This window comes from Psittacula echo (assembly GCF_963264785.1).
Source record: "Psittacula echo genome assembly, chromosome: 6".
Taxonomy (NCBI): Eukaryota; Metazoa; Chordata; class Aves; order Psittaciformes; family Psittacidae; genus Psittacula; species Psittacula echo.
This window is the reverse complement of record NC_137743.1, coordinates 50,127,619-50,155,307: the sequence shown is the minus strand read 5'-3', so window position 1 is coordinate 50,155,307 and position 27,689 is coordinate 50,127,619. Positions and strand designations below refer to the sequence as shown.

General features: G+C 39.9%; 1 protein-coding gene across 2 annotated transcripts in view; it reads right to left on the bottom strand.

The window, feature by feature from the left end:
• Window positions 1-27,689, bottom strand: part of ANK3 (ankyrin 3) — a gene marked incomplete at both ends in the record, with an annotated part of 206,550 nt that overhangs the window by 44,543 nt on the left and 134,318 nt on the right. For both annotated transcript variants that reach the window (XM_080621696.1, XM_080621697.1), the window contains 5 exons: window positions 4,400-4,554; window positions 7,551-7,775; window positions 15,352-15,458; window positions 22,130-22,232; window positions 25,158-25,281. In XM_080621696.1, coding sequence (XP_080477822.1) covers window positions 4,400-4,554; window positions 7,551-7,775; window positions 15,352-15,458; window positions 22,130-22,232; window positions 25,158-25,281 — 714 coding nt within the window. The remainder of the gene's footprint in view (window positions 1-4,399; window positions 4,555-7,550; window positions 7,776-15,351; window positions 15,459-22,129; window positions 22,233-25,157; window positions 25,282-27,689) is intronic.

Here is a 27,689-nt window from a genome sequence, read left to right as displayed (position 1 = left end):
AATAGGATAGCAAAGCAGGGAGAGGTAAATTAGAAAGGTTAGTGGCAGGATTGGGAAGAGTCTCCCGATGTCACTGTCTCCCAGATTTGTGCTAACAGCCCAAAGAACACTTGAGGCCATTAAGTTTTAGTAAGTCAAAAGAAAGGTATTGTAAATACTTTGTGCATATGTGTCTTCCGCTGTCACCCAAGTGTAAGGTACACTTATCCTGAGGTGGCTGGTGGAAGTAATGGAGGAGAGATGAGATGCAGAGAAGGAAAGGAAGGAATATCAACCCTTCTCACTCTCTAGTCCATGTTGTTATATGAGTGTTACATTAAGGTTCCTGGACAGGAGAAGAGAAACGCAGCCATGTCCTCCAAGGTCAGTGAGGGACCTCACATAGGGTGGCTCAGGTCAAGGAAAGCAATCACACCAGTTTTGTCAGGTGAGAGGCAGTTGTAGAACAAATTCATCCCGTGTCTAATATCTTTCTTTTTTCAGGTAAGATGACACAGAACAAGTATCCTCTGGCTGGAAATAGCGTAAGAGAAGTCATTGTACACAGGCTGAAAGGTGGGATGAGCATAGGATACCAGTTTCCCCCATACACAGATGTGCCCATTAAGAAATCGTTGCACAAGAAGTGGGGTACCTAGGAGGCAGCGTGCAGATAGAGAAAAGTACAGGACATAGATGGAGGCAGAAAGAGCACATGGGAAGGAGCAAGGAGAAGCTGAGGGCAGTGAGATTTGTCTTAAAAATGTCAGTAACTAAAACCACTCTCCTAGCTTCAGTAGTTCACATACATAACTAGATACTCCCAGGACCATGAGGAGGTCTCATCTTCAAATAACAAAATGTCCCTTTATGTGCTTTTTTGGCTATTTTTGTGCAGTTGCTTACCTTGCCATTCACAGCATAAAGTTTAACAACAATATGTTTTAAAAATTTTCTTGGAAATGTGGCAAAATCATTGCAGAGTGATTTATAGTGGTATTTTAAACTTCAAGCATAAGCAAGGTCACACTCTGGTCTGATCTGTAGATTCAAAGAAGTAGTTATGCAAAAATTCCTGTTTCCCATCTGAAACCACATTGTGCAGCTGTGAGCATATTGCAGCCATAAATATTTGCATTTCCTGGTTCACTCACTAGTTTGCGAATGCTTCTCAAAAGGTTAACTACTCCAGAGTGTGCATTTTTGCCACAATTTGTCTGAAGATACCTGTAAAGCGGGCTGGAACATAAAAAGCAAACACAAGTTATATCTAAAAGAAGCCTGTCTGAAAATGTAACCAATTCACCAATAACAAGAGCTTCTTCTTTAAAAAAAAAATAAATAAAAACAATAGTTTGTTGTTTGTTTGTTTTTTGTTTTTTTTTTTTTTTTTTTAATTGAGTCAAGTTTAAATAAATGAAATATGGGCTGAAGCTGTGAATTGCTACCTTTGTGTTTGGAACCAAGCTCCTCCTCTTCCTAAAATTGCCAAGTCCCCTGTATTCCCTCAGCTCTATATTTGCCTAAGCACAGCACCCTCCTTATAATAAAAGCACAGAAAAACTGTCTTTTCACATCATGGTTCATTGTTCTTTCATGATAATAAAAGCAAAGTTCTGCTCTTATTTAATCCTGCATTTAGTGCCCTAAAGTGTTGCCTTCTGCTCTGGATCGAGTCTGAGATGAGTTTTTCCACCAGATGGTGCTGCTTCCAGAAGAACACACAGGTTTTCAGTAGTCCCCGTGCAGGACGAAGAGCAAAGATGTCGCCTCCCCATTCGCTAAGCGGAAGAGCAAGAAAAGAAAAACAAAGCCAAGCAGCAAACTGCATCTTAAAAAATCTAGCATATTACAGAACTGGCAATAAAAGTCTGATTGGCCTCCTTCACTGCACAGATTGGAAAGAATTATCACAGCAGGTCTATCACAAAATGGACCAGCCCCTTACAACGGAAAAACAGGCACTTCTGCAGCATGTTATGGCATTTAGAGATGACTGGGCAGATGAATTTTCTTGCAAAGACAAACTAAACTGCTGGAAATTACTATGTGGCTGCTTTTTATTTAAATAAAGATTGATTCTGTCTCCAGAGTTCATACCTGGAAAAAAAACATTTCCAAAGTTACGGCTTCTGTGATGCAAGAGACTCCTTCAGAGCCAAATCTCACTGGAATTTTGTAACAAACCAGTGCGAGTTCAGATGAAAATAAAAACAACCTGCTCTTAATTCTACAAATTTGTATTTTTATGTCATTGATCATTGCTTGGAAGACCTTTTACATAGAAAAGGAGTCATTTAACTGGAGCAGAATTTTGTCAAGACCCTTGTACTATTTGAATGCAGAGGATTTTTTGTTTTATTTTCCTAACTAGAAGAGAAGGATTAAGCCAAAATGAACTGAACAAATAATCAATACAATGCTCTGGGTGTGTCTGCAATATTTTTTCTCCTTTCCCTCTCATTAATGATTGTCTGGATTGGTAAAAGGCATTTCTGTGGCTTGGCTTTTAAGGTGCCAAATATTTTCAGTCTAAGAAAACAGGCCAGTGTCCATCATACTTTCTGTGATTCACTGATTGTTCATATATACACTAACAGCAGTTCCCCAGAAAGGAAGAACCACCTGAAATCCTCAACAGATCAAAAAGTTGTATTCTGGCTCCAAATCGTGAAGCTTATTATTTTAGGCTGTAAGCACTGAGGGCTTCATGCCCACCTCTCTCAAAGTGCTTCTATTTATTGAGTTCTCTGTAAAATGTGAATTTATTCATATGGCACCTCCGGAGACCTCTATCATAAGTGACGCCAAGTTTAGAACACTTTAGAACAGTGGTTTTGTGCCCAGATTCCCTACCCCAAAATTGAACTATGATCAGTTTGGAAATCATATGTAGCAAATAAGCAAACTGCTGATCAGTTCTGACTACTTCACCCAAATGCCAAATCATAACATTCTATCTCATGCTAGTGCACAGAGAAGGAGGGGTTCCTGGTGATATTTTCCTTCCAGAAAGGCTTCAACTACTGTCTTCAATCCTGAAGCAGTTCTTTCCCAAGCAATACTATCCTGGGCCATACTCACTCTTTTGCCCGTTCCACTGCTTTCAGGTACCTTTCTGTGATGACCTCTATTGTATTTTTCCAAACTCATTGAGCCAACATTTGCGTGTTTCTGCCCTCCTCCTTGATTGGGTTTTTTATATTTATTTAAAAATACATAGCTACAATAGATCATCATATAACAAGCAGATCTTTGCTGTTGCTCTCCATTTTTACAAGGTCACATGCAATTCAAGTATTTTGAAGTGAAAATACTACACAGGCCCATCCTGCTGTTCTCATTCCCAGATGACCAGGAAATCAGTAAAAATGCTAAATCTCAGACATCCAGGAAGCCCCTCACAACACCGCTAACTCTCCATGTTTTCAAAGTGTGCCTTTTGCTTCTCTTCAAGGAAGGAGAGGCCAAGATCAAAGGCAGATCCTGTTCACAGATACCTCTCATAGCTTCCATCTGCAGCCTCATCATTTGCTCCAAATGCTTTTGCTGCTAGTCAACTTTTTGCTGCTAAAGAACTTTCCTCCTGCTTGTATGCCACCACACTGTGATTTTCGTAGGAGGTTATCTATAGAAAATTCTACCGATAAGCCCTTACAGAAAAGCAAAATTCAAACCACAAGCTATTTTTATTCACACTTGGATGCAAATTGCTCAAGCAATGGCTTATCAGAACAAGTATTGAAAAATACTTGCTAGGAAAAGAAAGCAGTGGTGCCAGCGGATCACTGCAGCCCTAACCTGGCTTTACCCATAAAGTGTCTGCCCATAAAGACCTGTCACCGCATCTTCTGATGAATTATGTAAACCCAAGTCCTCTCATCTTAAGGGATTTTTACATAAACAGCAACGTCCAAGCAAAACAAGGAAGCCAGACTTCACAGATGGGCATTTGGAAGACAGGTTGCATATTTGTGGAAGGCAACCTCTAACAATACCATTTTAAAGAGGAATGGCTTATGGGCTGAGGCCTGTATCTGTGGGAAAGTCTAACTTAACTGATATTTACATTTCATCGTTGTTTTGGAATGACCTACACATGGCCCTTCCTGAGCAGCAAAAACATGCTTACCTCCAGCTGGGATGCTGTACTCAACTTCATGCTGTAAAGCAACTGTGCAAATTCACTTAAACTTGGCAAGACTTCGGACCAAAACTTACCATTCACTTCAGGATGTCTCCAGGCCACTGCTGACCAATTTCTCTTTACACAATTTCTGTTAGTTTAATATGTAATGCACACGGTATTTCCTAAAGTCAAATATCCCCTGCCCTGCTTTACTTTAGGCTGCTTTGGTCTGCTCATGTTAGTAAGCCTGCACAAAGGTAAGGCTTGCTAAAGCTTTGGGAAAATGTTTACCTTCATCCATGCCATTGAGTATTTCAGTTAGGTCTTCATGCTTGCTGTCATACTGGTGCTCCTTCCATGTTTCACCATTTTCACTTCGAAGTACGATTAGTTCTCTTTCCTTCCCTCGCATTGACCCAAAATGCGGGATTTCCACTATGACAGGGCTAGAGAAAAAGGAATCATATTATTTTTAATCCTATATCTCCTCACTGCCCTTAATTTCCTATGAGCATTAAGTCCTTAAGAAAACTACAGTCATTTTAAATAGTTAGCACTGTTATGATAAAAATGTTTTGTAAAATTGCCAAAGCTGCACAATCTTCTATCGTTTAAGCTATAATTAACAGATAACTTGAAACTATTAACATATATAGCTCATTTTTAATATGAAAACCTGAAACATCTGCCTACGTGGAAAAATAGTTATAACATTTGCTAAGGAGTGTTCTCCTTGGTCATTTATCCCAGGATGTAGGTGATCCAACCTGCCTCTAGCACACACAGGACTGCTGACTTTTAATTGGCAATAGCATAGCCAAAATTCAGATTTGGCTCAAGGGATTGGAAGGGGCAAAGCCAGTCCAGCTATCCAAACGCATGCAATAGCTATTGACTGCAGCAGGAACTGCGCATGCATGTAGGTTTTAAACTTCAAACTAAGTCGCAAACTTTTCAAAGCTCTCCCTGGCTCTCTGTTGATGCAGCTCCTGTGAAACACAAGAGGTTGTTTCTCATTAGCTTCATTTTCTGGTTCTCATGCCCAAAATCACAGCTGCAACATCTGTAACTGCACTGTAAACACCACTGGTGAATGTTTAGATCCTTTCAGAATGGGCTTCTCCAAGTTAAGCAACAACAAAACCACATTTATATTAGTTACTGTCAAACATTTTTGGGGAAAGGAAAGGGAATGAGAACGTGGTTAATAATACACCTACATCACCAGACAATGTACCTTCAACAGAGGACTGCAAGTGCATTACTGAACAGTTATTGTGAACAACCGACAGAAACCACCATTCACTTCATGTGCCATTCCTTAACAAAACAGACACTTTTGCCAAACACTTCACAGGCAGGATATGCATTTTAAAGTATGCTAAGACAAACCGACTGAAATCACACAGTAAGTGAACAATTATGCAGCTTTAAGACATTTAAATAGACAGTATCATTATTTTCCTACAGAGGTTGTAAAGGATTTCACTGCACTGTAATAACTCAGAAGTAGCATCACATGATGGGAGAATTATGCAGCACTTCTATGGTACTAGATACCTGCAAGGTGTTGGGTGCATTAACCAATCAATTACTTGACCACGGAAATCACAACAGCCATCATGAGGGAAAATATAAACTAGTTGCAAGTCCAGTTTTCGCATTCAATACCAAGGGGGAAGAGTAAGATGGTATTTTTTTCCATGAAAATAGAAAAAAAAACGTATTTTAGATGCTTTTAATAACATCCAGGCTATAATCACAAGTCCTTTAACAAGAAAGGAATGTGCACAGTAAGTAAATACCAAAAATTTAAATACATTGTTTTAGATATTTACTCTCTGGTTCCAAAAGAGTACAAACTGAAAACTAACACTATAGTACAATCTTTGCAGGCTAATATTTCAGATACTGTCTTTGTAAATATTCAGAAACCACACAATTTTGTGCATGACATTTAACAAGAATACTCAAGTGAGAAGGTATTGAACAGGTTTGGAACGCCAAACACTCACCAATAGTTTTAAAACCTAATGCAATAAATTTCACAATATGGTTTGAAAGTAACAGCAAAAAAAATACGTAAACATTCTTACATTTTTAGACTACTCACTGCAGTTCCTCTGGGCAGTATACTTGGCTTTATAGATTTATTTTAACAAGATGCCTCTTGCAGGTTGAAAAGGTTAGTATTTCTCCAACCTTGTTGAATTCGCTCAATAACAGTTTTTCTAAACAATCTTTCATAAATAACAGACTTGATAGAATCGCATTTTACAAATGTTCTTCCTAAACCAGACTGACTCAAGGCCTGTAAATACCTTCTCTACCACAGGGTTGAAATTAAAAGACTTTCACTGTGTATTAAAATGTATTTGATGCAGTTGAAACACTTTAAATTTAAAAGATTACAACAGCACAGAAGTTATGAAAGCAGAATGCTGGCAGTGAATTTTACATGCCTAAAAGCACAAGGTAGTAGCAGAGCTATATTAAATCAAGCCACTATGATTTTCTTTCAGTGACATAAATCAACTGAAAGCTTTAGAAAACTTAAAGAAAAATAAAATGGGAATAACAAAAAATTGGAAACGAAAGAAAAACTGTAGACATTCTGTATCTTTTCCGTACATATCCTACCCAATAAATTTTGTTCCTTGTGGACCAAGCTGCAGGATTCGGCTAACCATGCTCTCTCCCTCATTTAGAGGGGGAGGAGTTTTAGGAAGATGCAGTTTACTGAATAACATCCATGCAGCAGGAAGAGAAACGAGAAGGGGAAATTAGGAACAAGCTGTCATTCCCGACAGAACCAGCAGTTTACACCAGGGTGCCACTCATGGTAACGAACAAAATTTATAATTAAGAAAAAAAGCACCACATCATAGTGGATTGTTTCCCCTATTTTAAGCTGGCATGTGTACTACTTGATGCTCTACAGTAAGTGCTCCACCATTGCTCTAGGTGGCTTTGCTCCACGGGATGGAGACAGGCAGGTCCCAGCAACTCTGGCACGAGCCATGCACGAGCCACAGCACAGAGAACACAGCTTCACATTTGGCTCCTTGTGTGTGACCTTAGCACACTTTTTTGTGATGTTTCTCCGATACTCTACAAGCAAGAGGGTCAAAACCTGTTCCCAGTTTTAGGTGTGTGACTCCTGATTTCCAAGGCAGGTTGCATGAGTAGATGGGGGCAGGACCTGGCTTTTCTTACCTTCATCTCCATTCTGCAGTCATCATAGAGACAAAGCTCCCCTTAAAATACAAGGGTACTTTCTGGAAGGAATGTCAGGTTGGCATTTTTTAATATTTCAAGTTAAGAAGCCTATCTTACATGCTCAAATGAAGTAAAGCCAACACTTAACTACTTAAGTCCATATGGTAAAGGAAATGAAAGATGCAATATGAGTGTAAACAATGAAATTCATAGAACAACTCACCCTAAAAATTGTGCCCCTGCTGGCCCCATTTCTACAAGTCTACTTGCTAATCCTTCTCCTTCAACCATCGGTGGTGGGCTGGCCAGTTTATGCCTCTTTACCAAGCGGCAAGTGATGCGGGTTGGCGCTGTACATTTGCGTGGTGGGATAATTATTCTCATTCCGTGATGGCGACTGCCCCTCATTGAACCCCCACGTGCATCAACCATAAAACTAACCAGGAAACTGTAGGTAAAAGGAAACATGTCAATGAAAATGGTCACAAAACAAGAAAATCAGCAAAAAGTTAACCACTAGTCTTTAAAACATTATTAGAAAAGTCCTCCCAATCCCAGCTAAACTAAAAAGAACATGAAGATTCTTTTGAAACTTATACTTACATGTTAACTATTGGTTATCAAAAGCAGGAATTGTTAAAGGTCTATGAACATCATGGAGAAATAAGTAGGTGCTACTGAGCAATTTGGATTAAAAGAGTACACAGATAGTTATTAGTAGTGGTTTATTAGAATTTAAAAGCTTCCCTCTGTTACTGTTAGCTCTACTGTCCATAGACAGGAGTAATTACCCTCACATGCAGAAAGGAAGAGTGTAGAAAAAGGAGAATCAAAAATGCTTATTATTTCTGGGATCTCAGTCTTTAAAACCTCCTCAAAGTCTCATTTGTAAAAAATACTGATGGCTGGCAGATTAAGTGCTGGTACCATGAGTGACAGTCAGTGTAGGCTACTAAGGGCTTCCACTGATAGGGAATGAGTGAGAATACCAAGTGCATAACTTTCTTTAGGCTACTAGCACTCTAGAGGAAATCATGCCAGTACTTGTGCTTGAAGATGACACAAAGTAGCGAAAAATGACATTAAAGAAAAATTGTGTTTGCCGGTGTCATTCCAATGCATAATTTTCCATTTAAAAATAGAAGGGTAAGCAATTATATTTGTAAATGGTGAGTGGTAGATTTTAACATAAAATTCTTTTTATTAGCAAAGGAATAATGACTATTAACAAGAATAACCATTAATAGCCAAAGTTTATGCTATGAAATGCTGAGAAGCTGCACACGTGAAGTGTTACTGTCCTTAATGGAACAGTGACAGGAAGTGGAGTCTCCTCCCAGGACCAAAATCAGATTTCAGCCTGTTTCAAAACTCCACAGCAAAACTCCTTCCAATTCACGTGGATCAAAACATACAGTTTCCTGCAGGTCTAAACAGTTCTGGTAGGTCTCCTCTGGTGCTCCAAAATCCTTTTCCTCTGTACCATAAGCTGCTGAGAGAGAACAGCTTCAGGTAGAAGATGCAGTAACAGACTAGTATCAAGAGGGACATGAGTCTTGATGTCAAAACTTTTGTTTGTTTGCTCCTTTTGTATGATATGCAGATGCTGACATAGCTGGCACATCTGCTGTATGGTTTCAATATTTACAAGGCTCTTCCCAAAACTTCCAGATGTTAAGAACAAAACCTTCACATGATTAAAAAGCGAATCCATTCAATTTCCTGATTTCCTACTGTAAACTGAACTAAGGTAAAGGGCCAATAATCCAGGGGGGTCATAAAGATTCTTTAAAAAAACCCAAATGTTCTGAAGTATGAATAGGAATTTGTGTAAGACTTTTATATTTGCTTTCGAGACCAGCAGGATATCAAAAGTAACAGCTGATGTGGATTGGCCAGGCTTACAAATCAGCTGCATTAGGAAGTCCGGAAGACAGGGGTGGAAAAAATCTGCAGAAAAGCAGGACTGTAATCAAAACTTGGTAGTGGTCTGCAGGAGACAGACGGGTAGGGACACAAGCTGTAAATATATGATGCAGGGCAGAAAGGTTGTCCAACTGAATTCCAGATAAACAAATTGCTACATTGCCTTTCTTCAAACCAAATTAGAATTATTCAGTAAAGAATAATGGGGAGGGGTGAAACAGGCCTCAGGGGTGACCCTAACCCCAAATTAGAATTTCTTTGTGTCCCATACACTTTATAGTACTGCAGCATAGAATAAAATTCATAATCTATCACAGTAGTTTTCATACAAGTAATTTGTATCCACATTTGTCTCCTAGATAAACACACTGTACACTACTGACTAAATCCAAATGTTGCTGCTACTATATCCCAGTGCCTAATAAGAGGAATTGGCTTAGTGGGACAGGATCTTTGCCTAGTGACTAGTCAAGCGCTTTCTAGAAATATTAGATCTATGTCAAAACCAGTGTGATCAGTCTGAAAATTATAGAGTATATAAATTACATTAATCTTAATATTTATAGATCACAAGATCTTAGATGTCTGTAAAATCTGCTGACTGGAACACTTTTCTGTTTGCTAATAGAAGGCTATACCAAGAAGAGGCATCAGCTCTGGAGAGCCTGGACCTTTGGTTCCTTTCCCCTCTGCTCACTGAGCACTATTACTCTGTCAGTGTGCTCGTGTTGCCTTTTCTCCCTGCAACTGCTCTATATTGTGAATGGTGAAAGCTGATAGTAGGAGGCAGATGCCACTGAGTATGTGGGGAAGGGTAGGGCAATGGTTGGCCTTCAGAGCTGGCAAGTAGCCAGCACGTGACTAGCTGTGAAGAGAGCTCAAGACAATCCATTAGAATTTTCTATGAAGCAAAGTAAAATATTAAGCAGGGACCCATAGGCCTTGGTCATCAAAGGGAGAATACTGAAAGGAATCTGTTACAGTCGGTGCTTTGGTGGCCTTTTAAAAATGTGCATGGTTTTTGTCTGCAGAGAAAATGAGGCCACTTGAGATTACATGGAAGCAGCATGGAGGGGTGGCTGGCTGGAGCATCCCTTCAGGGTTGATGTGCAGCATCTCTTGGGAGGCACATCTGGTCTGTGCACCACAAAGCAAGGAGGGGCCTCAGGGAAGCTTGGCAAAGCTGGGCTGGGCCTGATGGCTCAGTACAAAGCAGAGTTTTGGAGAACTGCCTATCATGCATGTGATTACCAGCATGTTAAACCAGCTCAGAATATAAAAAAATAAAGTTTTGATCTACTGCAAAAATGCCAAAGCTTGCACTCAGATAAGATATTGTCTCTGTATCTAAACTCTTTAGATGACCATGTAAGAGTGGATTGTCAAAAATACTAGGCACCTAAATCAACTGACTTAATAATCATCATCATCATCATCATCAATGGAAGTTAAAACTAAGTACCTATAAAAATTAGATGTTAAGTTCTTAGGTTTGTTTAGGCTGTAGACTTCAAGGTCAGTCCGGCCTTTTCAACTTGGGGTTTAGCACTGCTAATGCACACTGCTCACACCCTTGATGTGAGTCTATACTCCACAGCAGGAACTAGCCCATTGCAGCCAGCTTTGGTGTCTATACCACACTGCAGCCTTCAGTGAAGACAAAACCTTCAGCAGATCAGCCTTTATGCATATTGCTCCCATATAAATGTAATTAATCCCATATATTAATTGTTCCCTTGTTTAGTTTTCAAATTAGTAATTCACTGTTTAAAACAATAACAGTAATTCCAAACAGTATTTCATGCACTTTCTATCAAAAAGATTAGTAGCTGATGCTTACCTAAATTAATGTTGCACTAATAATGGAAACTAGAATGTGATTTCTAAAACACAACGCTAAATGCTAATGAGCATTTCTACTTGAATACATGGAAGGGATGAGGTTGTGGGCGGATGCACTACAAACATCTACACACACTCTGTGGGGAAAAAAGTTTAAAAAAATGAAAAGAAGAGAAGGATTCACAGAAAAGCACAGAGTTATCACCTTGAATCATACTGGGGGAGTGGAGAGGAATAGCTGCAAAATAATTTAGAAAGCAAATGGGAAAAATTAATGTAAGATAATTAGAGGCAAGCAACAGAAAATATCAATATGCGCAAAGGAAAAGTAACAATCAGAAAAATAACAAAAGCAACACATTTGAAGGCCAACCTTAGAAATTACGTCTTTTGCTTTGCATATTGTGACCTGCGTCATACAAAATATGTTACACATGGAAAAAATCTGAAAGGAAGTGTTAATCTAATCAGTCAGCACAAGCCCATAATTTCTCTGAGAAATGTGCAAAAGCACATGGAGAAGAGGAAAGCATTTGCTATTAACTTAGGTCAAGAGAGAAATTACTGTAACATGACTTCTTTATTGAATTCCCAAAGCGTGCTCCACTGTGCCATGGAGAACCAATTCTTGCACTTTTCTAGAGTAGTTCGTTTTCCAAAGTATAATGTATAAAAGATATGTATGGCAGGATACTTGAAAGGAGTATCAGTTCATGCCATTCATTACACTGCTTTCAAAAAGAAGTTCTTCTGCATGTACAGGATGTTGGCGTAAACGACAATTAATCTGATGTATTCCACCTTGCAAGACTGCATCCAGTTTTTCTGAGTTTCTCAATATGAAAGGCAGTGTGACATACTGTTTCTTTCAGCTAAGAAAACCAAGGAGTAAAAACAGTCAGCATAAAGAGAGCACACCCACATTTTATTTTGGGGAAGTTGCACAAGTAGGCTCACATCTGAAAACTGAAGGTCATTTTGGTGAAGGGTCTCTACCCTCCCAGAGGCCTCAAGATTCATTACACATTTCAATGTACTGCTAACAATGGACTCTGTTCTAAATATATGCTGGCAAAACAACTTATGTGAACTCAAAAAAGAAAAACATAAAACATTATCTTGGCTTAAAAAGGGGAAAAACCAGAAGAGTTGAAATAACTGCCAACAATTCTTTCTTTCTTTCCCTTTCACTGATACATTGCTGGAACTCCACATCCTCCTCCCAAAATTCCTCGTCTGTCTCAGTTAACAAATGGGAACAAACTCTGGTGCTCTCTTCTTACAGTGAGTAAATGGGCAAAAGAGCGGACTCCAGGGGAGCTCCCTTGCACAGCACATTGCATAGTCTGCGGGAGGATGAGGAATGCAGAGAGCGGTGGGGTCAGGCCCTGGCCATAGGGCAACCTGGACCACGAGAACTGCTAACAGCAGGTGACCCCAGCCCCTAGCTATGGCCACAGAAGTAACTGGGGACAGAGCCAGGGATGAGGCACCATGAACAAGCAGAAAAGGAGTTGCTCTGCAGAAAAAGACTGATGGAAGAGAAGTGAAAACTCATGATCCTCTGAATATCAGATGTGCTGAGGTAACAGGAAGGTGTGAAGGGAACATGCCTTGACTGCCTCTAGATGAAGGTAACAGGGAAAACCAAATGCTATCATACTATAGCATGGAGCCACAATTCAAAAGAAAATAAACAAGTGAGGGTTTTTTTACCCTAACAAAGGAACTGAGTCATCAGAGCTTCATTTCTGATGAACTTTTATCTGTCAAACGAGCAATGTGACTGGTCAGAAAAGCTATACCTGTTTGGAGAATATTTTGGTGCTCAGATCCTCTCCCTCCCATGCAGCCCGCCCATTTTCTCCTCTGCTACAGGTCTGCAGCCCCTCCCTCTGGGGAATAGCTAAAGCCACCTCTGCATTAGTAAGGACTGATGTACAAAGAGAGCAGATCTAAAATAGGTGATGTGAAAGAGCCCATGTTCACAGAATATATTTTGAAGGGCTGGAACCATTCGGGAGCATGCTGAAGAACTAAGGGCAGACAAGTATTGTCCCAGAGGACTGGCAGGTTGCAAACATCAGACTTATTTTGTACCAGAATGAAAAGGAGCTAGAAAATTTTAGACCAATCAGTCTAACCCAAATTACCAGAAATATTCAGGAATAAATTATCCAACAATCAATCTGACAATAATTTATCCAATTTATCCAGGAATAAATTATCCAACAGTAAGGGCCTAAAGAATAATCAAGAGATTACAACTCACCTACCAGTCCTCAAAATAAAAACAAGCCAAAATAGAAGTGGCAAGAGTAACTCATGTCAAATGAATTTGACTTCCTTTGACAGAGTAACTTACTCAGTGGGTGTGTGGAAGTACTGTCTTGGTATTTCAGTAAGCAATGGAGGTACTGCATAGATAAGGTAAGTGCACAGTCATCTCAGAAGTTACCTCAAAAGAGATACCATCAGTACTTTACTGAAAGGAAACTTCACATGGAGATTACACTGTGCTGTCCTAGGCCAGGTACTAACCTAATGTCTTAATTCATAATTTGAACACTGGACAAAAATAAGGGCTGAAAAGCCTTTGGAAAATAGGATCAGAATTAAAACTGTCTTGCTAGAACAGAAAAACAGTCTGAAACCAAAAACTCTGAAATACTGCAAAGGCAAACACAAAGGGAAGAAGCCAAACACGCAACCACAAAACACAAAAAATAAGCAGACTGCAGAACTTCAGAAAAGAACCAGGAAATACCAGCAGATCACAAACATCCTTCAACTGCAGTTACCAAAATGATAATTCTCACTGTAGGATTGCTCAAGATTAAGTGTGCTGTGTCAGACCAAAGAGGTAGCGATCCTGACTTAGAAATAAACTGAAGAGGGGAGAGCCAGAGGACTGCATCAGGAATGTGGAAAAGACCACCTAGGAGGATCCTGTGACATTTTAGTTTATAAAAAGTAGGATTACAGGTCTTCCAATACATAAAACATTGTTAAGAGATCAGGAAGATATTGTTTTCCATGACTATTATGTCTATGACAAGAAATAGGCTTAATCTTCAGCAAAGAAATTTTAAGTTGCATATCAGGGGAAGAGATACCGTAACAAAGGATAGTGAACTACTGAAGCTGGGTGACTACAGAATCTCCTATTTTTAGTGACTATGAAGTCACTATGAATATCTCCTTAACAGCTTGACTAGATTTTATCCTCCTGTAATGTAAATGAGTAAACGACTAGCTCTCTGAGGTCCTTTGCTGACATACTTTTCTGTGACGACCAACAGACTTCACATTTTCATACTGCAGTTGTTGATACTCACCTCTAGCACTGATCATATGCAGTGCTTCATCAGGTCAGGACTCAGAAATCCAGATCTGCATAGATCTGTTCAGCAGAAATAGGTGCTTACATGTATTGTGGGACTGTATCTTTAGATTTGTGGGACTTGCTGCTCTTTTGAAACTGAAATGTTTCGGTATGTGCTGCACTCATTTTCATTATAAGAATATAATAAGACACAAAATGGGAAAGTAAATTAAAAAGGATGTGAAATTTTATGTCCTGATCTTGAAAACTAAACAACAAATATTTATACTAGGCAATCTCATATGCAATGATTCCTTTCAGTTACACATTTATTTGTGAATTTTTACAATACACATTCAAACACTACTACTATTACATTTTAATCAAGTCTTCGTGGTGTTGTCTAGATGCACAACAACTACAGTGGTGACTCATAAGTAAATGAATAGTACCACTAAAATCAAACTACAGCTACTGGAGAACAGGCAGGAGCTTGGAGGTATAAATAAAGTAAGAGATTAATTTAAAGCCCCACATTTTTCCCTTTGTGAAAGAACAGAAAGCACAATGTTGTATCTCAGATTTCATATTCCAAATAATTTAGTACAATTCAAATAAAATCACTTATGACACTTAAAAACAAAGCACCAGCAACAGAAAAAGCAAAACAGGACTATTAAAAAGAAGCCTGTGGGATTACAATGTTTTGGCATTCAGAAAGTTAAGTGCAGAAGCAAATTTTTGTTTGATATGCAAGAATTTAGACTGACTCCTGTCATTAAGCGTCCTCCTTAAAGTCAGTAAGAATTTTGCCACTAGCTTCAACTGGAGCAGGAATAGGCATGTTATCAACCATTACAACAGGCTGTATTCTTCTGCTAACAATACATTCCCATATTTAAAGATAAAGGAAATCTGTTAAGTGACCTACCCAGAATGGATGGGACTTGAAACGAGGTTAACATTGTCCAAGGTGTCTGCAGCCCAGCTATAGTGTCTGAGAGAATCAGAATCAAACTCCCTTTGAAATGTCAGGTGCTTTTAAACATAATGCAAAAAAAAAAAAAAGATAAATTGAAATCTAAAATTGACATGAAAAACATCTGTCTTAAATACAAGCTTCTAAATATAACTGTATTAAATTTAGACCTGTCCCCTTTCGTCATAACAGTGCTGATATCCCAGGTGTTAAATTACTACAAAATCTGTAACAGAAACATGAAATCTACAAACAAATTAATCTTACATGTCTTTAGCCATTCTTTTTGTTCATTTTTCCCACTTCCTTCAGTTACAACTATATCTCTCCAATCTTTACTTGCATGTGCAAGATTAAAAAGTTTGAGAACAAAAAAATATTACCTTTGTACTGCAATCATACATCATACAGGCAGTATAATATCATCCCTCCCCTGAAAATAGGCGGAAGAAGCTGTGAGTAACTTCACTGAGAGTTTAACTGAAGCTGTGAATGCATGACCAAGCTCCCAGTGGGAGGAGGGTTTAGTTTGTATTTATTCACGACAACCAATATGAACACTGTTTTCTGGAGTGCCACTGTCCCTACTCATCTCTATAAAAATAGCTTTAACCCTGTGAAGCACTGGCACACTGGTGCTATAATTAACTGTCCCATCTGACAGACATTGGGGCGTTATTTGTTTCTTGCTGCTGCCCATGGACATACACACTCATGCGCCCTGTGCCGTGCAACAGGTCTCATACTGTAGAGCCTCTTATCTGTGTAGCATAGCCATTCCTTATTATTTTTTTCTTTTTTTCCTAGGAAATCAAACAAATTAAATCTTCAAATACTGTATGCCTATATTTCCAGGATTATATGAAAGCTTCTAAACAATTTTAAGAAGTGCTGGCAGAAGTTACATCAATAAAACTAAGTTTTATCATGCAACACACAGAGACTATCTTCACTCAAGATGTTGCTAAACATGTCAGTGTTTCCTGCAAGTAGGTTGTTTCCTGCTTACAAGCAAATGCATCTAGAGAAAATAGTCTGTTAAGACTAAAACCTCAAGGGCTGTTTTCAAATCAAATTCAGTGAGTTTGGTTGAAACCTGAGCCAAGCACACATTTCTACTCAGGGAAGTTTTATTATTTACACCTGTTTTTTTTTAAATGTACTGGCACAGAGGTAGTGAAAATGAATTATTTTGAATGGAAATATCAGCATTAGTAGTAAATCTGGGAAAGGCAGTCATAAACACATAAAAATACTTATTTTGAAAAGCTTCCACAAGGTATGCAATTACATTGTACTCTGCTGTTGACCAGAACCTAGAACCCTCACATCACTCTGGGGTTTCCAAAAAACTTCTCTCTTTAGACATTTCTTTTATTTCAAATGAGCATCACAGGTTTCCCTCCAAAAAACACTGACAGTGTAATTTACTGCCAGTCAATAGCAGTATCTGAAGGGTACAACTTTGCTCTGTCATCTGACCAACTCCGTGGCATGGTTTGATGCCTCCTTTTTCTGCTACTTTCATTAGGATTAGCTGTAAGATACGTACTTGAGGCCTGATGGTTCAAGCACAGACAACAGTAATAATGGGCAAACTTGCATATATTAAACACCAAAATACACCATCAGACATAAAAGATGAGTGCCATTAAATCAATGGTAATTAAGCAACAGCAGTGGGTTTAATTAGCACCATTTTTTAAAAGTGTATCATAATTTAGTTTAATGAAGACAGCTTTCTAACTCCTTCCAGCAGAACCCTGGAAGAGCCTGCAGTTTAGACAGGAAAGCCACTGCTGTGGATTTCTGCTATTCCAAGTGATATCTAACTTCATAAGAGCTTATACTGAGTACGTTATTCCTCTTGACATCAAACAGTCTAAGATCCAGACAGTTGGTCTTAGAAGATGTAAAAATCTAGATAAACAAAATTAAATTTATTCCTTTGCCTGGTGATTCACATTATCATCAGAAACAGGACTAAACAAAGAAACATAAGAAATGTGTAAAAAAGAACAACACATTTTAGTGTCTGCCATTCAAGCCGTACCAATGACACTACACTAAGGTCCAGGCATGCATGAGGACACACACATCAACAAATAAAGATGGGATCATGTCTGCTGTAACAGATGAAAAATGCTGAAGTTCCTTCAGCCGTATGATACAGGAAAAATAAACATAGAGCAATGTAATTTCCAAGGAAATATCACCACTCTAAAATAATTTATGTTAGATAGATATGCTACTATGCTTACAAAGTTGCTGTAGGTTTGCCTGCATACGTACATAAGGTCTGTTCCTTTGTCCTCAGATACTGCCTGTATATCTGGTGACTGTATTTTTTGATGCATTACTTTCTGACAAAGTGCACAGATCTTTTGGACATATTTACAGCCAGCAAAGGCACAAAACCTGCAGCCAACAGTTTTGACAGAGAAAATGAGTAGAAAAAGCTAAGAGCTGGACACATGCATCTTACATGCAGCACATCTGTTGATCTCATTTTGTCTGTCGAGATGTTGGATTTTTCAGGCAGGCAAAAAAAAAATCTTCCCATGTAAACTGCAGTATCAGCAATCCAGAAGATGGTACATCATCAGTGATACCAAATCACAGGATTCATTCTGTGTTTGGTCAGGTCCCAGTGTTCCCTCCCCAAACTGAGGGACATTAAATATGCATTGCTCATAGGCGCGGCATCGTTAGATGCAAATGCATGCACAAAACCACTGATGGTTCTGCTGGCAAGGATCCTGCTGGTTGCATAACTGAATATACAGGCTGTGCAATATCAGAGTTCAGCAATCAGAAGAATTTATGCTTCCTCCCAGATGAATTTATCCAGATAGAGAGGTTCAGCCAGCTGCTATGTAATGGACAGCCTGATTCATCCTGCCTTTGGCTGATGAAATTCAGAAGCTGCTGTAAATTATTCCATGGAGAAAGTAGTTCAAATTTGGTCTGAGTTGCTGCATCCACGGTAACACACCAGGACACAGAAATTTTAACTTTTCTCCAGCCAGGTTATATGGCCTGGACTCAGACTTCCCTGTTGAACAGGATCAGCAAACGAATCAACGGAGAATACAGAGACTTCTTAAGGAATTATTAGAAACTCTTCTCTAATACCCAATGTGTCATGCTGGCAGTCAGGTTCAGTAAAGACTGGTTTCAAATCTTCCACGGCTGACTCTTTTTAGACTTGCAAATCTCTCAGTGATCCTGGGGAGAGGTGGCCATGGGATCTTCTATTTCACATGATGAAGAGGTTGACAAATGCTCCTTACTCTTTTATATATTTATATTTGTGATAAAATTAATTCCCTTTACTCTTAGACTTTGCTGTTGACAGGTCAAGCTTTATAAAAAAAGCTTTTATAAAAAAAAATTTTTTTTTATAAAAAGCTTTATAAAAGAAGAGAAATCAAATACACAGATAGGCAATGGCTCACTCCTTCAAAGTAGTGTGATACCCCAAACCAGCCTTAACTCACATCAGTTTCCAGATAGACTTTAAGGATATTGGGTCTGACCCACAATGATCTTTGCTTCTTTGAATCCCACTGTTGGAACACAAGGTGGTTTTTTTACTCTGCTTTCAACTGCCATAGCAGAGATTACCTAGAAGCCCAGTAACATGCAGACGGAGGGATGGGAAGAAGAGATGCAAGGGTATTCCCCATTTCCTAAATGCACTTCTCTTGTTTCAGCCAAAGGGCTGTAAAGCTCACCATCATAGGATTGGGCTGAAGAATACAAGAATTCCAGAGGATGGATATACTTTTTGTTAGGACTTTGAGGGTTGCAGAACCCATAGCAGGAAATTTCAGCTGGGCTCTCTTTTTCATGAAGATAGTTTCTTGTTTTATTGTCATTTGTTTTTCAGGGGATCATGGGTTTGCTAACCTTTCAAGACAGTACTGACAGAATAACATTTAGAACTAGATTGTCAGCCAGGCCTCCAGCTTCGCTTCATTTTACATGACAAACTTGAACCAGCACTGAAGTGCAATAACTGCACAATCATTGCTGGACAAAAACTGGAATCACAAAACCATGAAGACTATAAATGTAATGAAAACAGTGTACACTACTGCTCAGCACCAGCACTGGAAGGTTTTCATATTTATTGCTTTTTCAGCTCAAGAGCCAGCACTGCAAGAGAATCGCAGAAAGCAGAGAAGTCCATGACCACTTGTAGAGAATACAAAGTTTGCCCTAAAGTAGAGTTCCTGTACGTGATGTGGTGTCATTTTGCCAATGACACCAAGCTGTGCAGTTCGGTTGATATGCCAAAGGGAAGGAATGCTATCCAGAGGAACCTTGACACGCTTGTGACTGATGCCAACCTTATGAAGTTTAACCATGCCAAGTGCAAGGTCCTACACCTGGGTCGGAGCAATCCCAGGCACAGCTACAAGTTGGGCAGAGAAGAGATTCAGAGCAGCCCTGCAGAGAAGGACTTGGGGGTGTTGGTCGATGAGAAAATGAACATGAGCCGGCTTCAGTGTGCGCTCACAGCCCAGAAAGCCAACCGTATCCTGGGCTGCATCAAGAGGAGCATGACCAGCAGGTCAAAGGAGGTGATCCTGCCCCTCTACTCTGCCCTTGTGAGACCTCACTTGGAGTACTGTGTGCAGTTCTGGTGTCCTCAATATAAAAAGGACATGGAACTGTTGGAACAAGTCCAGAAGAGGGCCATGAGGATGATCAGGGGACTGGAGCACCTCCCATATGATGACAGGCTGAGAAAGTTGGGGCTGTTCAGCCTGGAGAAGAGAAGGCTGTGTGGAGACCTCATAGCAGCCTTCCAGGATCTGAAGGGGACCTACAAGGATGCTGGGGATGGACTCTTCATCAGGGACTGTAGTGACAGAACAAGGGGTAATGGGTTCAAACTTAAACAGGGGAAGTTCAGGTTAAATATAAGGAAGAAATTCTTTACTGTTAGGGTGGTGAGGCACTGGAATGGGTTGCCCAGGGAGGTTGTGAATGCTCCATCCTTGGTGGTGTTCAAGGCCAGGTTGGATGAGGCCTTGGTTGGCATGGTTTAGTGTGAGGTGTCCCTGCCCATGGCAGGGAGGTTGGAACTAGATGATCTTAAGGTCCTTTCCAACCCGAACTATTCTATGATTCTATGATTGCAACACCTCTGCGTACTTATACGTAATTCTTATTTTTCTAGTGCAATTTTGTAATACAGAACAGGTTAATGATGCACACTTTGAACAATACACTTTAGGAGTTGTTTAGCATAGTTCTGGTTTTAAGTCTTTTTTAGTCAAATGTACCCTAGCTGCTAAATCAATGTTATCTACTTTGATGGTAATCACAAAAATGGCCAGAATCACACATAAAATTTGACATGTTCTGAGACTGAAGAGCCTTTCTCTCATTTGAAATTTCCACCATATCAAAAAGACTTAATGAAGATTTAGGAGTAAGAAGTGTCAAGAGTAACTTCAGGTTCTCAGTCCTGAAATACCGTTTCTTGTTTTCAGTGCCAGTAGTCGCAGTTTTATTTTCTGACTTCAAAACAAAGAAAAGCAACAAAATTACTGCTATGCAATGTTCAGAAACTCTCCATAGCTGGCTGCTGCAAGGTTATTGGAGAGTTACAGCATTACATAAAGTAACAACCTAATAATAAACATTCAGTTGCTAAAGACAGAATCCAATTTCTGCCATTGTCGTAATTCTACCAAAAGCTGTGTGCAAAAGCTGTATTAGAACTGGGTAATTTATACTATGCTAGAATTTACAGACTAGTACAATCAAGGTTTAAAATGCACAAGTCCTGCTCTGGTGCACTCCTTTCTCCATGAAAGCATCCGCTGAGATCAGTAACCCTTGCAGGACTACTTGCCACTGCTGAGAGGTATGTCTGTGAGAAAGGCAGTAGAAAGCCTCTGTTTCATTGCAATTCACCTTATGCTCTTTCAGTGAATAAACAACAGTTCCACTCCATAGTCCTTTAATTCCCAAGTACAGATTTCTGTGTGAATTTTTTTCAACTTCCTAGCAGATCTCTGGCTTCTGTGTATCAAGAAACTCTCGAGTAATTAATTTAGATTTGAAAATCTGAAGCAAGTCTACCAAGCAAAATGCTGAGGAGGACACAAACAAAGCCTACAGTGCCCCACCATCTTCAGCATTAGCTTCTGGAAAGACTTTCCCATGCCATAATCATGTCAAAAGATTCTGCTTTTGTTGTATTAGTCATTGCACAAACGTTTAGAAGATACATAAACTGGCTACTGCATAATAGCTTAATATTTACAAGGCCAAATTCTTCCCCAGGGTGGCAAAACAAGGACAGCAGTTGGAGTACCCTCCACGCGACAGAGCAGGCAAACATAATTCCTGGGCTAATACAATAAAGACAAAAGTTGTTTAGTGTAAAACATACTGCTCCCAGCTCATCAAAGCACTCTAAGGATACCCATAACATTAAGCTTACAGATGCTTCCATTGACTTCAATGGTCATAAAAAAGTAACTGGTCCCTTAAGACTGTGTATTGGTGTGGGACCCCATCACCCTGACTCTTGCGTATCAAAACCACAATCTGGTAAACCCATGATTTCTTTCTCTCAGCTCCTCTCTTCTCCATTTTCAATTGTTAAGAGAGTAGCGACAGTCTCTGCAAGCACAGCTGAGGGCTTCAGTGTCACCCCCTATAAATACGAAGTACTAATACCTGGTGGCAGAGACGCAGCACATACCTGATCCTTTGCTGGGACCAGTAGTTCTTCAATCATCATGCTATCTCGGGCATAAGAACTTCTGTTCAGCGTGTAGGACCTATCCGAACTGAAGGAGCGGAGGCTGTTGTATTTACCATATATCATAGAAAGTGCAGGTGACAATGAGGTGAACAAAAAATAAAAATAAAAAAATTAATACATGCAACTTCCAGGGATAGCATAAGATGGCAAAATATACATAACCTATGAAATAAATACAAGGGAAAAAATGGAATAATAAGTATTTGACTATAGTTAAATATCCCCTTCCTTACAATATACGTAAGCAAAATCACAACAGATGTTTAATGCTTTGGCAGTAACGCCATGGATTTAGAATAAATCTAGAAAAGTGTATTCAAGTATTTAGATAAACTTTGATAAACGTCTTCACAGCCTAATCCTGAAAGGAGACCCATGAGGGCAGGTCCTGGGGGAGCTGTGGGTAGGTCACAGCAAGTGCCCATTGGGCTCAGATTGCTGAATCTGTTTGAAGAATGAGCAAGTTTTATGTGTGTTCTCTTTGTGGCTGAACCACTTTTGACTTTGTTATAAACACCCTTAGTCATTTAGTTAGAAATAAAAGAATAATAATTTTGATATGAAAGAAGAAAGAGAAGAAATTTGTTTATTGATGGTTAAATATAGACTCCAGTGCTTTGGGGATTATTTTGTGCATGTTAGACACTTGGAAATAATAATGATCACTCTGAATGTGTTGCAATTGAATCAACGTAGGAGTGTGTTACACTTAACCCTGGAAGATACATTATGGTATGTGCTAAAAACATGCTGCAGGTCTAGACATGCTTGCTACGTGACAAAAAATAAAGTAGTAAAAATAGTGAATTAATAAAAAGCAACATCCAACAACATGTTACACTTTTGAACTAGCAACACTTTTCAGACTCAAAACTCTACAACTTCTTTCATGCATAATCAAACTTTTCTAGTCCCTTAGCACACGTTCCTCCCTGGACTAGAAGCAGAAGTGGGATCTTAATTACACGCTGTAGGCATATGTTAAGCAAATTTTTATATGCTAAAGGGCATAAAGAAATCAAGTTATATTTGTTATAACAGAAGGGCATTCTCTAAGACTAAGCCCACCCCTCTACCAAAAAATAAAAGCATGTCACTTTCCAAGGCTGAATAAAATGAAGATGAGCAATGGCAGCAGCAGAAAGATGTAACACGATGCCATGCCTTCTTACCTGACTTTTGGACTAAAGCAATTTACAGTGGAAAAGAAACAGGAGAAATAGAAAGCAAAGAATCAGACAGGAAAAGCAAGATGTTATGGCTGGATGGCTTATATATTTCATGTGTTTATTTCTTAATGTTACACTCAGAATCAGTAGTAAGATACATCCACAGAATACTTTTTGCTAAATGAAATACTTCACAGGAAAAATATTGTATTTGTCTCCTCTGAGCATAACATGTGCAACGTAAAAAATGAGTTACACAGCAACGAATAGTAATGGCACTGCTAAAATCAGAAGCATGGGAATATTAGATTTCTCTCAAAGAAAAGATAACGTGGTTGAACCCTTAAATCTACCTAACAGATTTTGACTGTGAAATTCTGCTCTCCCACATGCACAGGAAGAAGTTAGACGTGTAGGAAGAGTACTGGAATGAGTAAAAGTGTCCTGTAAATCAGTGCCCAGCTCCACACACAAAGTGCACTCCCTCTCCACCATATCTGTAAGTACTTCAGAATGGACCACATCTGATAGTGCTGTATGATGACCTTGCTCACACAAAGTTCTACTTAAAAGCAGCATATCGGCTTTGTTAATTAAGTTTACAAAGACATAAGACTCTCCCTTCAGATCTGTTTTGCTGATTTTCTAGCTAATGGACTATTTTTGGCATTCCTTGTGAATCTTTTATCACATAAATCCTTACCAACTTACCTAAAAATTGTAAGTGAAGCAAAACATTACTACTAAAGAGCAAATTTGAACCACATGCTTGCATTTCTAGTGCGACCATAACAAACAGACTGAACAGTAGACATCTAAGCTTTACCTTTTGGGAGCTGTCATTTGCTGTTAGACAATGAACTCACTTTTTAGACCAGATCTTTAAACTACATCATAGGAAAAAGTCCTCAGGGCTCCAGCTTATGAGGTTTAATTATTAGCTTCAGTACAGTTCAACTGTCAGTAAGTACATTGCAAATCTACAGCTATGGAAGTAATCTCTGCTCATACAGCTTTAGCTATTTTAAGCAACGCACACTGCAGGCTTTAGCAAGACTCAAAAATGAAATCTAAAACGTTGATCTAGAAACACCTGAGCTGACATGAACATTAGTCAGATATTATATTAAGTTTACAATATTTTATCAGATTCACAGAAACTTTGGCCTATTTCCTGTAACACGTAATCTGTTCCCTGCCAAATGACACCCTGCAACAAATTAGGGTAAACCTACTTCTTTTATTTTTCTTTACTACTTTTCTACTTTTTCATTTTTCTTTAATATTGGCTATCTCAGTTGGATAACTCACTAACACCTTTAAAGAAATAAAAGCACCAAAATAGCAAAATGATTGTCATTCAGTTTTTCTGGTATTTACATTCTTCAGCTGAATTAGCCCATTAAGGAACACTAATGTGAGTATCAATCTGACCTGCAGTAGTGAAGAGAAACCTGTTTTTGTTGGCTTTTCTAGATCAGTTTCTAGACCAGTTGCAAACTGCTAGCAAAGAGGTGCCTTGGAGATGTTCAGAGTATGAGCCGACAGATACCAGAAAAAGTGAATAATTCATTTTCTATGTCATTGCCATAAGAAGCCAACATGAATAAAGAATATGAAATAAACCAGCAATGAACGTATGCTTTAAAGGCACAGTACTATTGTAACATGGAAGCACACCCCCTCTACTTTGTTTCAAAACAGACTTCACTTTTCTGCGTGAGAAAGTGCATTTGGTTTGTAAAAAACTTGTAACTCTGGTGACACGCAAACTCAAGAAACAACAAATACAATACCTGGCGGAGCGGGCTCCCAGACTAAAGCCCATGTACCCCTCAGCAGGCAACGAATCGTCTCCCAACTCCTTCAGATCCTGGGGTCCAAGGTATTTGTCTGTATCGCCCGTCATTGCATCCTCACCTGTCAGTACAAAAGACAGGCTGAAATCAGAAGTATTGTAAATGTTTGCGTGCTTAGTAAGTCATAACGCCCTGCTCCGTTCATCAAGAAGGAATCAATCGTGTCACCCCCACTTTCCCTAAGGCTCTTTCCATGTAGCACGTCAATTATCCACCCTCTGAACGGGCCTGAGAAATAATTTTACTGGGGCAAACATAAGAAGCAAAACTTCACCTTGACATAAACCCAATGAAATTATACGAGGGATGACTTTTGCCCAATCATTTAAGCATGCTAAAAGCTTCTTCTGTACTTTGCACCGCTTTTGCTTTCTTTACTAGCAAGCCTGAGCTGATAAACAAAAGTCAGGTTATTCTTTACAGAAAACAAAACTAAGAAAAACTTGGCTGTGACAGACGGCCTGTTTGCCCACCAGTTATGAAAAGTGCAGCAGACTTCAACGAACACAGAGTAAGAGCAGGGGCCCGCCTTTCTCTCTAGGTATTTCTCACAAACTTTTGCACGATTTAATGTGAGAGGGATTACTTTTAGGAGTTTGTTTTGTGGTCTGCTTACACGACCAGGCTGGTGTCCGCAGGGAAGCCCTTCGGACAGACACCACCACCCCCCACATTCACAACCCTCCCTCCACGGACCGGCGGGGCGAGGCTGACCCGGCTGGGTCCGGCTCGCGGAGCAGAACAAAAGCCCTTAAGCTGGAGCCCCGCACCCAAAACCCGCCCAGGCCTTACGATCAGCCCGTCGGGAAAGGCCAGAGAGTGGTGGGATGCGCGGACACGGTCGGAGGAGGAGACGATTAGTTTTGTTTTCAGAAAAAATGGAAGGAAGGAGGAAGGAAAGTTAAATCTTCGGAGGGGAGGGCAGGCGCGCAAAGGGTTAACGGAGCAGCGCTCTCTCTGGCTGGATCATTTGCATAGCATTACATCATGCAAACCTACATTCCTGCATTGACAGAGCAAGTCCAAAATATGCCTTTCCCCCCACCCCCTTCCCTCAACAAGAGGGAGCAGAGCGCGCTCCCCGCATGCTCGCTCCTCGCCGACATTCTCGCCCACCGCCTTTGTCGTGACCGCGCTTGAGGTGAGCAAAAGTTGCACAACCGCGAAGTTTCACAGCCTGTGCTGGAAGTGAGTGACTCCGCGACCCCAGCTACACGTTTCCCACTTTCATTCAAGGAGTTTAGGCTAGTTTCCATTCACTTAACTCAGGAAACCACAGGCGAGCTTTGGTTTTTAACCAGCAATCACATCTAAAAATACCCTTTCAGCTACTGCTCTGCAAACGGCAAACACACAGACCGACTTTCTCCTCCAGCTCGGCAACAACCAGTATTTTAAAGTACAGTTTAAAAGCCAAAATGTTCATAGTATACCAAAAAAACACCAAAAAAGAGAAAAAAAAAAAAAAAAAAAAAAGGAACAAAATAAAACCAGAAATAGAAACATTATGCATTAAGTTAAATGTCTTACTGTTTTGGAAAGCCATTTTCACCAGCTTGGTCTATAGGAAATATTTCCCTGGTGTTTCCAAGAATTCCTATTAGTCCTATTAGTCCTTAAGCAGTGATTTAGAGTTAAACTCCAAACCAGCACAAGCAAACTAATCCCTGTGGGTCACATTCGCTTTCCACTCAACAACCGAGATCTTCTTGACATCTTGATCTCTTCGTACGTATTTTAGGACATATGCATCTCTGTCCTCCCAATTCAGATCAAAGTTCTTTACAAATATAAAACAAAATGAAAAATAATGACTATAGTTAAAGAAAAAAAAAAATCCCCTTTTAATCAGTTCGCAGACATCCCTTTAAAGCTGCTGCTGATTGGATTACAGCCTCCCTTGGCAAGCCTCTTGAATGGTGACATAAATGCAGGCACTCCAGTTATTTGTATGTAAATAAGGGTGCTGCGAGGGTGTAGTTTTTCTGTAACTTGATACCGGAGTTGAGCAGAGAGCGCGGGGCTGCGGGGAAGGGCGCTGGGCTGCGCTCCCCTCCGCTCCGCCTCCCCTCGCAACCGTCCCGGGCCGCCCCGGCCGCCCTGGCGCGACGTGAGCCCCGGCTGCCCCCTGGGTGCCAGCGGCGCGGGTCCAGGTGCTACTTCACCTCCCCCTCCGCTTGCCAGCGTGGGATGCTCGTGTCCGGAGAGAAAGCTCGGGAGCTGCAGAAAAATGGACGGCAGCTTGGGAGGTGGGGAATGGCCCAGAGGGTGAGAGGTGCTGGCAACGTTAAGCAACTACTAACTGGGCCTGTAAATTTAGCAACTTCTGCCCTTACGACACCTGAAGACAAGCGCTGCTCCACTGTGAAGGAGCAGATGAGGAATTTTCTTCAGGAGCTGTAAGGAACAGACGAGACATTTTCTTCATGAGCATCGTTTGTCAAAGGCAAAGTGAAGAGTGATAAAAAG